The sequence below is a fragment of the Myripristis murdjan genome, chromosome 6, assembly GCF_902150065.1.
Source record: "Myripristis murdjan chromosome 6, fMyrMur1.1, whole genome shotgun sequence".
NCBI lineage: Eukaryota > Metazoa > Chordata > Actinopteri > Holocentriformes > Holocentridae > Myripristis > Myripristis murdjan.
This window is the reverse complement of record NC_043985.1, coordinates 657,381-671,106: the sequence shown is the minus strand read 5'-3', so window position 1 is coordinate 671,106 and position 13,726 is coordinate 657,381. Positions and strand designations below refer to the sequence as shown.

General features: G+C 39.4%; 1 protein-coding gene across 2 annotated transcripts in view; it reads left to right on the top strand.

Annotated features, from left to right (window-relative positions):
- Positions 1-13,048, top strand: part of akap13 (A-kinase anchoring protein 13) — a 270,096-nt gene extending 257,048 nt beyond the window's left edge. For both annotated transcript variants that reach the window (XM_030054645.1, XM_030054644.1), the window contains 7 exons: positions 1,078-1,122; positions 1,516-1,566; positions 3,427-3,627; positions 5,245-5,526; positions 6,445-6,564; positions 7,753-7,969; positions 10,119-13,048. In XM_030054645.1, coding sequence (XP_029910505.1) covers positions 1,078-1,122; positions 1,516-1,566; positions 3,427-3,627; positions 5,245-5,526; positions 6,445-6,564; positions 7,753-7,969; positions 10,119-10,177 — 975 coding nt within the window. In that variant the 3' untranslated portion in view covers positions 10,178-13,048. The remainder of the gene's footprint in view (positions 1-1,077; positions 1,123-1,515; positions 1,567-3,426; positions 3,628-5,244; positions 5,527-6,444; positions 6,565-7,752; positions 7,970-10,118) is intronic.
- The last annotated feature ends 678 nt before the right edge of the window (positions 13,049-13,726 follow it).

Below are 13,726 nucleotides of genomic sequence, written 5' to 3'. Positions count from 1 at the left end.
CTTACAACTAACTTGTCATTGAAAAGGGGACTGATCAGGCTTTCTAACTGTATAAAAGACAACACCAATCAGTATTGTTAAATGGGAGAAATGATCAACTGAAAAAATATTGCAGGGGATTTTCTCAAAAAAAAAATTGGTCGCTTCCCACACAATCACCGTTGTCACTCATTCCAGAAATACAGGATCCTTACAAGTTGTATCTCATTGGAAAGAGGACGAATCAGGCTTTACAACTGTATAAGATACAACACTATTGGGTAGAAATAAAGGGGAGAAATTATAGACTGAAAAAGCGGTGCAGAACTTTTTTTGCCTAGTTTATATATGTATACAGTGGTCCCTCGTTAATAGCGGGAGTTACGTTCTAAAAATAACCCGCAATAGGTGAAATCCGCGAAGTAGTCAGCTTTATTTTTTTACAATTATTATAGATGTTTTAAGGCTGTAAAACCCCTCACTACACACTTTATACACTTTTCTCAGACAGGCATTAACATTTTCTCACTTTTCTCTCTTGTTTAAACTCTCAAAGTTCAAATGTTCCTAGAAAAATAAGTCCAGTAAAAAAAAAAGCATGCAAAATGGCAAAAAAAAAATCTGCGAAACTGCGAGGCCGCGAAAGGTGAACCGCGTTATAGCAAGGGACAACTGTATAGTGTGCTGTGTACAGTGTAGTGTAGCAACTGAAAGAAAGATAATTTTAGCTTCCGTACACAGCACAATGAATTTTATTTGCACTTTATATGATGAAAGTGTTCTCTATAGTACCAAATGAACTAACTGACATGATTACTCAAGGATGAGGTTTGTTGTGAAAAAGTGGCTTTGCAATCATACATAAAGATTGAATTAAAAGAAACATTTTCAAACAGTAACAGTGATTTCTTGGCTGTAGTTTTGATTTTGACTGATTGTTGAGTATACTGTTCAGTATAATGTTCAGCCATTACTCCAGTACATGTAAACACATATACATGTGTTTGAGTAGATAGATAGATAGATAGATAGATGGATGGATAGATGGATGCTATAGGTGCTGTGAACTGCAAGATGAAGTGTCTGTTTCTTCCTCAGGGAGCCACAACCAGCCTACAGATGTTGCTCAAGAGAAATAATGAGGTAAATATATGCTAGCTTCCGGTCTAAATCAAAGCCACTACCTCAGCCACTGTGTCACATGTTTACTTGTTTTAATTTTGTTTTAAAACCTGTAAACAAGAAAAAAAAAAAAAAAAAAAGTGAAAGTTGGAATAATTTGCAAATTGTCCACAGCTGCCATCTGCCCAGTTTTGGAAATATGGGGCCTTGATATGAATTCCAAAGCTCTCATTGGATGTAATATCATATTGAGAAAATGTTGTCATTTGGCTTGACAGTGAGTTTGGCCTCCTCTTGTATGTTGCTGTCCATTAAATGGTCACTGCCCATGTTTTTCAGAAAAGTTTAAAACTGTATTCCAATACACCTTTTTGTCCTCAGTACCAAATATGTAATAATGTCATGTTTATTCAGCAGGTCCTGCACAGCGTCACAAATCTACATGACCTGCTCACTTCACTTAAGGTACCACAAATAAAGCATTTCCATAAGATTCAGCAAGATTTTATGTAATACATGTGTATTACATAAGATCTTGCTGAATCTTATGTTTACCATTTTGGCTGATCATCCATCAATTTATGTGAGAGATGCAATTTATGTTTGTAGATACATGTATATATTAGGGCATTAACGACGCCAGACTTTTTCACGTAGACGTTTCAAGCAATGTCGTCGATGTTACGTCGACTCGTCAACACCAGGAACGGGGACATTTACATTAATGCGCTATATATATATATATATATATATATATATATATATATATATATATATATATATACAGTACAGGCCAAAAGTTTGGACACACCTTCTCATTCAATGCGTTTGGAGTTCCCAGAGGTGTTTAGCACTTGTTGGCCCCTTTGCCTTCACTCTGCGGTCCAGCTCACCCCAAACCATCTGGATTGGGTTCAGGTCCAGTGACTGTGGAGGCCAGGTCATCTGCCGCAGCACTCCATCACTCTCCTTCTTGGTCAAATAGCCCTTACACAGCCTGGAGGTGTGTTTGGGGTCATTGTCCTGTTGAAAAATAAATGATGGTCCAACTAAACGCAAACCGGATGGGATGGCATGTCGCTGCAGGATGCTGTGGAAGCCATGCTGGTTCAGTGTGCCTTCAATCTTGAATAAATCCCCAACAGTGTCACCAGCAAAACACCCCCACACCATCACACCTCCTCCTCCATGCTTCACAGTGGGAACCAGGCATGTGGAATCCATCCGTTCACCTTTTCTGCGTCTCACAAAGACACGGCGGTTGGAAGCAAAGATCTCAAATTTGGACTCATCAGACCAAAGCACAGATTTCCACTGGTCTGATGTCCATTCCTTGTGTTTCTTGGCCCAAACAAATCTCTTCTGCTTGTTGCCTCTCCTTAGCAGTGGTTTCCTAGCAGCTATTTGACCATGAAGGCCTGATTGGTGCAGTCTCCTCTTAACAGTTGTTCTAGAGATGGGTCTGCTGCTAGAACTCTGTGTGGCATTTATCTGGTCTCTGATCTGAGCTGCTGTTAACTTGTGATTTCTGAGGCTGGTGACTCGGATGAACTTGTCCTCAGAAGCAGAGGTGACTCTTGGTCTTCCTTTCCTATATATATATATATATATATATATATATATATATATAATAAGTTTTCCAATAGGTAAAATTTTCTCAAATAAACAAAAATATGTATAAAATAAGTTTTCCAATATATATATATATATATATATAGGAAAACTCCGATGGCAGTTGTTATAGCTTTGGCCCGATCTGAACTGCTAGGGAGAGGCTGCTTGAATGCCGTAGTCAACTGTGTTTTCATTAGGGTGGTTTTTCTTGTACCAGAGATATTCACACTCGAGCGACGCCGTTTCAAATGAAATAGCATGTTTGTCGTGGTGCCATGCTCAGCTGAGCAATGTCGGCACACTGCCTTCGTTTTATCCACTTGTCTTTGTCCGTTGCAATATTTGACCAGGAAGCCGTAGTGTTCCCAAACAGGAGATTTTAACGACAAGGGAGGGTCTTCAAGCTGTAGTTTCTTGCTAGTGCCGGTTTCAGTAGCATTAGCCGTAGCCATGACATCAGTGCTCAGGCTTCAGGTCATGCATCAGGTGTAGCTTATTATGCTTCTTCGAGAGAGACTAGATGCTTCCATGGCGCACTGCTGCCCTCTGCTGTGAGAGAGAGACATAGATATATATATATATATATATATATATAGATATATATATGTGTATGTGTGTGTGTGTGTGTCATCATCAGAGAGAGACCAAGTTTAGAATTCCTGCTTATTTAAGTTAATATCCAGATAATATTTCCCCCCTCCCATTTACCAGGCTGTGGTGGTCCAGCAGGACTCACTGATTGAAGACCAACGCCAGGCCCTTACGGAACGGCTCACCACAAACTCCTCATCCTCCAGGCATTCTTCATCTTCCTCTTTATCGTCGTCTTCCTCCTCCCGCCCCTCCTCCCTCATAGAGCAGGAGAAGCAGAGAAGTCTGGAGAGGCAGCGGCAGGAGGCTGCCAGCCTGCAGGTTTAATTTTACTTTTCACATCTTGTCTTGTCTTAAGCCTGCACTGTTGTCAGCGTATGAGTGGGGGTACACTGTACTTATAAAGTAGAGCCTTGCTAATGACCATTGCTATATAGTTATGTATAAGGCACTACTTCTAAAGCGTCCTTTCTCCCTTACATCCAATAATAATAATGCTATGTGATGACTGACATTTTTTTTATCCTTAATGATTTTAAAGAAGTAAATTCCAATACTTACATTTTTTCCACAATAAGCCCTGGATATATACGCTGCATGACTGCTTACAAAAGGAACTTAGATTTTCTAAGGGCATGTCACTCATACGCTCGCTCAAATAAGACGCTACAGGGCTAAACATCCCAAAATGATAATGGAATTATTCTGCTGAAGTGTTTTGTAAATGACCTGGCTTGCAGATTGCTATAAGCAATAGCTGACAGGTTGTTTTGGTGAGAGAGAGAGAGCAAGCGAGAGAGGCGGCTGAGAGACCACGTGGGAAAGACTATAACATCTAATGCAAGCATTGTTTCAACCGTTTCTTGAATTTGTTTTTTCTCTCTGTGTATTTTGATGTCAGGCACAGCATGCACTGTGCACAGGTGGGAGGAGAGGAACAAATGATTTGGGGTGTTTATAAAGATGAAGTAGTGCAAAGTGAGTTGTTGGTGTTGCTGTGCTTACAGTAGGTACAGAACCATGTCTGTTTCTGGAGCAGTTTCACTTCACTCTCACATAAATGATTTTATCAACAAGAGGTAAATGAACTTATCAGAGAATAACTAATCAAACACTCCCCAGCCTAGAGATGCTGTGTGGCTCACTTGTTTTTTTATCCTGTTGTGGCAGTGTTTGCTCTGATCGCGGGTGAAACAATCCTGATGTACATTTGTGTTTTTTCCAACAAGTTCACCCTCTGCAAGTCAACAGCCCCCAGATCTGACCACAAGAAAGACAACACTGTAAAAAATGTCTGATAGGTGGTTAAAATAGGTTACATAGCCTGACATTTCACCCCTGGTGAAAATGATGGGTATAACAGCCATTACTGTTTTATATATCAGCAAGCTATTCCTAATATTCATGTTTTTTTGTGTGTGAGAGTGGAACCTAGCAGAAGTAGTTGAAATTATCCATTTTAATTTGTTCTATTTTAGAAACAGTGTTTTTCTTGAAACCCATATGACCTCTGGCAAAGAGCCGGAAATATCTCATGAGCCACAGATTTGAGACCACTGGTATAATGTGTCTAATAAAATGAAACTGATACAGAGACAAAATAAAAAGCTATGGTTTGGGAGTTTTAAGGCATATTTTCTACACTGTACTGTATTATATAAAATATATAAATCATGCAGTAATTTATTTTGTAATTACAAAAGCATTTGACAATACAAATGGCTGCTCAGTCTCTATCAAGTTTTGCTCAGCACATAGCCCATAATCCAGAGATATGCCTGGCAGAGATCTGCACTCTAGTTAGTGAATCCTTCTTGTTATAATTAACTTTTATGTAGTTGATCTATCTGTCTATCTATCTATCTATCTATCTATCTTGTTATGTTATGTTATCTATGTTCTTCTGTTTCTTGATATATGTATTTTTTTAAATTTCAGAAGCAACAGGTTGCATACCAAGAAGAAAGAAGACGACGAGAGAAAGAATGGGAGATAAGGGAGAAAGTTCTGGCAGAGAGGGAGGAGAGGCTAAGGGAAGAGGAAGAGAGAGCTGCAAAGAAGCACAAGGAGCTTGAGGATGAGAGAGAGCTGCTTGTCAGGAGGAAAGAGGAGTACCAGAGAGACCTGAAGAGGCTGAGCGAGGAACAGAGGAGGCTGGAGAGAGACAAAGAAGCCCTGAGGAGAGACACTGAGAGACTGGAGGCCACGAGGAGAGTGGAGGTGTGTTTCTGTCTAAAATGTCTGTTTCCTCAATGAATGTGTGCCAGATTTTCTCCCTTACTTCACTGTGACTCTTGGCCAGAGACACTGCTCTCCAAAACATGCCAAAATGGACAAAGCAATCTCTAACAATAGAATTTCAAAAACTGATTATAACACATCATTTTCTAATAGGGCTAGCCTTGTTCCAGACCGATGAAACACACTTTTATTTTAAAACAAAATTCTAGCAATTCATACAGTTCTAGTTTTGCCCAATTCAAGTATGATTTCTCATTTAAAAGACTGACAGTGCCAGTCAGCACAGTTGTAGGGCAGGACAGTAATCAACGTGCGCCAGGGACAGAGAGATAATAGCATATTAGCTGACATTGGCTAAGAACATAAGAAAATACATGATAAAGTTATAGATGCTGTTGTTAGAGTTGTTTTAAATAAATAAAAACTAAAAACAGTTGAAGCAGAACAATAATATGCGCTGAAGGCTTTTACAAAAGCTGCTGACGGATTTTACAAAAGTTAAATAAAATTTTTTTAACAGGCTGTGCTGGAAAGGACCCTGGTCTGTTCGTTAGAATTAGCCTAACTCTGTTCCTGGGAGTTACTTTTCGTGGCTAGCTTGTTGTTAGCCTGGCAACAAGCTATCCAGTATGGAAGGTCAAGGTCAAGGTCAAGGTTACCCAAACATTCGAGCAGAATCTTTTACCATTCAGCTTTCTAGACATATAGGTGTTGATGTGGGGGAATGTGCAGCATGGCGAAGGTTGCTTTTTCTGACTATTCTTATTTTCATTTCAGTTACTTAAAGTTAATTTGGGTGGGCTAATTTACTAAATAAGTCAAATGAAATGTAACAAACCATAGAGTGCTTCCTGAAGCATCTACTCCTGAAGCATTTTCTCTATTCATTGTCTATAGTCAGGCCAGCTCCAGAGATACCAGCGGACACCGTCCACCACCTCTGAAGATTCTCTGAGATTCCACAGCTCTGGGTCTCTGGACTTTGAACCCAGAGAAGGAGCAGAACAGCTGAAAGAGGTACAAAACTTTGATGAGGGACTTCAGCTTGTTTTCAAAAAGTTGTTATTCTGTTGTATATTACTGTTTACATAGTTTATGTAGTAATGTAATAGAGCTTGGCCAAACCCTCTTTAAATCAACAGTCAAGATATAGGCATAGGAACAGATTGCTGTGATGGCACTCACTGTATTATTTATATGGCAAAACCCTTCCATTGGCACAGGCTAAAACAGACAATAAAAAGTATTTGCAAAAGCTGGTTCCCAGCTGGAACAGTATAACCTGAATAGTCAGACCTGAAGTTGGAACCATGACAACCATAAGAGTGGGCTTGTATTGTTCTACTGTGAAAGATGGTGTTGAGGCCAAAATTATTTATGGTTAATTTATAATTCATTTATTTATAACTTTATTTGAAAGCAGGTGTTTATGAGAATTTAATTGGTTGTTTGTTTGTCTGATCGTTTAGTTAATTGGTTGTTTATTGTTTGTCTGAACGGCTGTCTGCATTGATTGGAGAGGTGAGTTGAGAGGTGATTTATGACACCTGGGTAGAGATGCAGACAGTTAAGAGTGGGAAGCGGGACAGTTTTTTGACTGCAGAGGACAGACGCAGAACTTTTTTTTTTTTTTCTTTTTTTTGATTACTTTCTTTTGTTAATCCGCTGAAGTGACATTTTTTGTTATCATTTAATAAATGGCGATAATGCCAAAGTGACGCTGGATTCACGGCTGTCTTTTGTTTTTGATTGCGAGGCATGGACCCGCTCAGTAGCGGCTTTGAAAGTCTGGAAAAGAAGCCGCAACAGATGGAGATGGCAGAGAAATTGAACTGTGTGCAGTGGTCAGCTGAAGAACAAAAACTAGTCCTTTTGTCGTGGAACCAGAGGATGAAGACAATAGCTTTCTTTCTTCAAATTTGTTTGTATAGTCAACTTGTAAGTAAGAACTTAAACAATTGTTACAAAGAAAGAGATTTGCTTATGTCCATACCCCCCGGTACCAGAGAAAAAGGGCCCTTAAAAAAGGGGTCTATGAAGAGCCTTTTGGCATGAAGAAGAATTCATGACATAATCCAGATCAGCAGCATTAGATACTTAAAAAAAACATACTGGGTTTTTGTCAAGACAAAGAGTTCTTGAGTCATCACATTCCTATAGAGAACCACTACCCTAACCAAAGAACTGCCCTATTTCTGTATGTAGATGGAGGTTTCATCTTCTGCCCCAACCAAGGAACCTTTCCTTCGCATCGGATCCAAGAAGATGGGAAAAAACTTCAATCCCTTCTCTTCCTCCTCTTCCAAGAACCAAGGAGCTGAGAAGGAGTGTCAGCTCCCTACCAGACTCCTCCAGCTGGCCAAACCCAAAGAGAAGAAAGAGAAGAAGAAAAAGAGGAAAGGAGGAGAGCAAACACAGACAGGTAAACTGTGCATGCTTTTATAAACAAATTATATCTTGACAATAACATTTATTCACTGTTTCATTAGCAGAAATATGACCCATTCTGTACGGAAAACTAACTGATCACTACTGATCAATTAATGACAAATTTTGTTCAGATCTACAAAGTATCCTACAGTTACTGGGTGAATTTTTCCTTTGGAATTAAGGTATACACCTGAGTTGGCTGCACAATACAGACCTCTGTTGTTATTACAGAGATGGTAAACCCAGGTAAAAACAGGATTTTCTGATTTACTATTATTCTTGAGTAGTATCATTATCATCTCATCCAACAAGATTTGAGAGATCCTAAAAATCGATAACTGTAATAAAATGATGTTTTAGGAACTGTGTTTTCTACAGTAATCCATTCCAGCTAAGAGTTACTGCAACTACCATTTACTGTGGTGAGCAGAAGTTATTAGCTGCAGTTGAAGGGTCAAAACTGTAAAAATATGAGGTCCTTTTGATGTGATTAATTTCATGATGTTTTTTACACCCAATAATCACAATGAAAAAAAACTTTAATTGAAAAATACTAATTTTAGATTTTTAATTTTGTTAGCTGTGACACACCTCATAATATCGGTTTAGATATGAGTACTACAAGTTATCATTGATGCATGTCTAAAATATCACTTTACAGGTCCATGTGATGAACTGATTATATGGACAGTATAAAGAGTTGTACAGTCATGCATTATGACAGCTGCTGTGGCTGTTAGAAAACACAACACAGTGGAGCAGGTGGAGAAAAGATATAAAAATGGCTGGTTAAGAGTGTGTCTTGAAATATTTATGGTTAATTGTGGGAGTGGAAAAGTGGCTTGTGCACATACACCCAGTTCCTCAATGACTGACATTTATAAAAAAAAAAAAATTAAAAAAAAAGAATCATGTCTACCCACGGTTTTATAAATATGATGAGAGAATACATATGCAAATTTCTTGCTTTGTGTGTACACACAGTTTTGGTCATAAATGTATACACTCCTGATCAAAATCTTAAGACCAGTTGAGAAATTGCAAGAATTTACATTTTGCACTGTTGGATCGAGCTTCAAAATGCAAAAAGAAGAAATGGGAGTGAGACAAAAAAAAAAAAAAAAAATGAGTAAGCAATTTATTGCAAACAACCATTAAACTGAAATAGGCTGTTCATCAGCTGATCAAAAGTTTAAGACCACTGCCTTTAAAAGCCCAAATCTTGGCAAAAATGTGGATTCAGTGTCATTTTCTGTCAAAGGCAAAAAAGCTTTCTTGGTAATCACCTCAAAATGACTGCGTCCAACCTCAGAAGCAAGGCCCAACTGTTGTTGGGCCTTGCTCAACAGTCCAACCTCAACAGTCCGACCGCGTTCAAGGAGAGAAAGCTTTTTTGCCTTTGCCATCAGGAGGTCATGACAGTGTGGATACCTGACAGAAAATGACACTGAATCCACATTTTTTCCCAGATTTGGGCTTTTAAAGGCTGAGGTCTTAAACTTTTGATCAGCTGATGAACAGCCTATTTCAGTTTAATGGTTGTTTGCAATAAATTGCTTACTCATTTTTTTTTTTTTTTTTTTGTCTCACTCCCATTTCTTCTTTTTGCATTTTGAAGCTCTACTTAGAACCTTCTTAAGATCCAACAGTGCAAAATGTAAATTCTTGCAATTTCTCAACTGGTCTTAAGATTTTGATCAGGAGTGTAGTACTTTATACATCTGGCCCCAGGACAGTTTAGACAGTACTGCTTAAGATCTCAGTTACAAATAAGCATGCCAGCCAGATTTCAGATGCTTTCCTGTGATTTGCCACGATTCACTGGCACTGATACTGGTCTTGGTGGCAACCCCCATTCATCTTGCATTTAAGTGGGTTTTAAAAAATATTCATCATTATTATTTGGCCCAGGTGTGGTCTGGTCTGCAAGGGAAATCACGATAATAGCTAAATCCACATCAGCTATGGCCCATGTATAAGCCCTTGCTAGCTCTGTAGATCAGGTTAACAAGAACGGCCTAGCTTTCCCTGTGTGGCTCTGTAGTGAAAGCTAGGTTTAAGTAAACAACACAACTTAGCCTTATTTAGTGCAGCAGTGGATAGCAAGATGATTTTGTGGCCTTCTTTTTCTGTCTCTCTAGAAGGCCAAGTCACTGTGATGTCAGATCCTCAGAACGATGGAGACATCTTCTTCTGCTGAGACTATGGAAAGTGGCAACATCTGTTCTTTACAGTTTGAATTCCAAACCACCAGGCAACTGCCTAGTCTAGCAGCCTAGACCTGACACAGTTTTATTGTGTCAGGTGTATTCAACAGGTATACACAAGGGCCACGTCTACCTTTGCTGACACTGTGGACAATCTGGACTCCACACTGTCCAAACCTTTTTGTCAGAGAGCTGGTCTCAAATATGCCTGGGACCCGTAATGGATGGTAAGCCTACTCCTGGTAGGTCCCCACATGACAAGAGTCACAACGTTTTTAATAAGCCTGATTTTCAAGATGGGAGAGTGAATTACCTGGAGAAGTCAGACTGTTGGGACAAGGCTGATGATTTCTTCGTTAATGTGCCAACGGTATCCCTTGCTGTGTGACTGAAGAATCGAATGCCCTACCCTGCGATAGAAATATGAGGAGAAAGGATGAGACAAGAGCAATGTGAGGAATACCATAGGAAAATATTTTTTCCTTCCAGATATTGTGAAGCAATACTGTAAGAGATCTTTGGACATACATTAAAATTACTTCAGGTGTGAAGCCTACCCCATGGTGCTTTGAGTCAAATCTCTAGAATAATTTTTAAACTGCAGCAAAACTTGAGATGAACCGGGTGGGCTGTCTCTGTCGTGTCGTATTGCTGATGCTAACTTTAAATGTTTATTGTGCTGGTTGGTGCCCACCTTACCATGGTATATGGCTGGTAGGTTTTAATGAAACTGAATCCCAGGTTGAAAGACTACATTTACACAGCTTGTGTGCCAAACTGAAAAAGTTTAAGAGCCCTGGGTCAGAACTGTAATTGTTCTGCTAAGTTGTGTAAAAAAAATAACATTTTTGTTATACATCAGTGTTGGTTTCTTAAAATTTAACACTTTTTTTGCCTGTTAAAGGACCACACCAGTGATTTTGCATGTTTAGCATAATATCTACAAAATGTTTACACTTTGTTTCTTCTTATCTTTTCCCAAAGATTGTATTTTAGAACTATCATGTCATTTTTCCTGTTTTATCCAGCAAGTGGTTTCCATTCATTCCATTACAATATGAAAATGAACTTTCAGAAACTTATTCACTCATTTGCTATAGTAAGTTGTCCACATTGGTTTCCCTCAAAACAGCAGCACTGTTGTATTTTGATGACTTGAAATTGGGCGCCATGAGATGATGTTTCAAAAATTTGAATTTTAAAATCAAAGGTTTTAATTTTTGTTGCAGTGTAAAATGTGGGTAAATTGTAGGAAATGGGGCAAACATTCAAAATCACTGGTGAAGTCCTTTTAAGCTGATAAAGAAGACCACACTTAAATTGGACCTGGGTTGCAGCAAATGATATTTTGTATAGTTTGTAACCCCTGAACACTTGGTTGCTAGCCATCAGAGAGAGACACACACCAAGTTAAAAGAGTAAGTCTCTCTCTGTGTCTGTGGAATAGTGTTAAACTGGTATTTTTCAAACTGTGCCCTATTTTGCCACCTTTCGGGGTCCAAGTGACTGATAGGGACAATTTTTTGGAAATGGTCTAGTACTGAGCTAGATCGGTTCAGCTGGCTGTGGCAAATCAGGCTGCAATGTAATAAGAAGGGGCAAGTTTGCCAGTCACATAACGTCCACTGAAAGTGCTTCTTTTTGCCACTGACAGGCTCACATTGTTTGACATCATTATGGAAAGGATCCCTACAAAAATAGCCATGTTTCTACTACCTTAAAAGAAGTCTAACTCTAGGAGAAATTTTGTGTGAGGTGAGCTGTTGCAGGAAGACAACAGTAGAAATTTGAGAGTTGGAGAGAGGAGTCACTAGGAAGAGTTTATTGTTTTGAAATACAGAAAACATAGGGTTTGTGTTTTTCCATTTCTAATGTGTGGCAACAAATGACACACCACACATTGCACATCAGACTACATTTGTTTGACAGAGACCCACTGAAGTTGTGGCCAGTTGTGCCACAAATGGATCCATCCAAATAGACACTCCTGTCTGTACACTGTGCTTTGTAGACCATAGAGTCTACAGTGACCATTTTGACCGGGATAATAAATGCCCACCAAAGAGGAGAATAAATCCAAAACCAAAGCACAAAGCGGAGGACCTGCTGCCAAAACAGTGGAGGTGATGTTTTTAGATGTAAAGAAAAATGTCTAGCTCTGTAGAGATTCTTTCCATAATGTTGTCAGAAACTTATATCAATCTGAATCTATCAGTGGCAAAAATAAGCACTTCTAGTGGACGTAATTTGACGGGCACCCTTGCCCTGTGTGATTACGCTGAAGCCCATTTAGCAGCAGCTGACTGAAACAGTCCACCTGAATACTCGACCAATTGGAAAAATATTTGTTCCTATCAGTCATTTGGACCCCAAAAGGTGAAAAAACACAGTCCAAGATGAAAAATAATGGAATTACCCTTTAAGGAAAGAAGGAGAGAGAAAGGTGCCTTAAGTATGTTATTTTTCACTTTTTTGTATGTGGTGATGGAAGACTTCACAGTGTAGTGACATACAGACTGAGCAGATTTCCTTTGTACCATAATCAGATGAAACCAGCTTCTCAAAATACAATACTACCTGATTTAGAGATACAGTGCATTAAGAAAGTATTCAGACCCCCCTCACTTTTTTCACTTTTGTTATGTTGAAGCCTGATGCCACAGTCACTTAACTCATTTTTTCTCTCATTAATCTACATTCTGAAAACAGAATTTTAGATTTTTCTGCAAATTAATTAAAAAGGAAAAACTGAAATATCACATTGACTTGAGTATTCAGACCATTTGCAACAACACTTAAAATTTAGCTCAGGTGCCTCCCATTTCTCTTGATCGTTGCTGAAATGTTTCTACACCTTGATTAGGGTCCACCTGTGGTAAATTAAAAATTAAAAATTAAATTGATTGGACATGATTTGGAAAGGCACACACCTCTCTATAGAAGGCCTCACAGCTGACAATGCATATCAGAGCAAAAACCAAGCCATGAGGTCAAAGGAACTGCCTGCAGAGCTCAGAGACAGGATTGTTGCAAGGCACGGATCTGGGGATGGCTACAAAAAAAATTCTGCTGCACTGAAGGTTCCCAAGAGCATAGTGGCGTCAATAATTCTCAAATGGAAGAAGTCTGGCACAACCAGGACTCTTCCAAGAGCTGGTCACCTGGCCAAACTGAGCAGTCGTGGGAGAAGGGCCTTAGTAAGAAAGGTTACGGTGAAGGTGAAGCATGGTGGTGGCAGCTTCAGGCTGTGGGGCTGTTTTTCAGCAGCAGGAACTGGGAGACTGGTCAGTGTTGAGGGAAAGCTGAATGGAGCAAAGTAAAGAGATATCCTCAATGAAAACCTGTTCCACAGCACTCAGGACCTCAGACTGGGCTGAAGGTTCACCTTCCAGCATGACAATGACCCTAAGCACACAGCCAAGACGACACAGAAGTGGCTTAGGGACAACTCTGTCAATGTCCTAGAGTGGCCCAGCCAGAGCCCTGACTTGAACCCTATCCAACATCTCTGGAGAGACCTGAAAATGGCTGTCCACCGACAG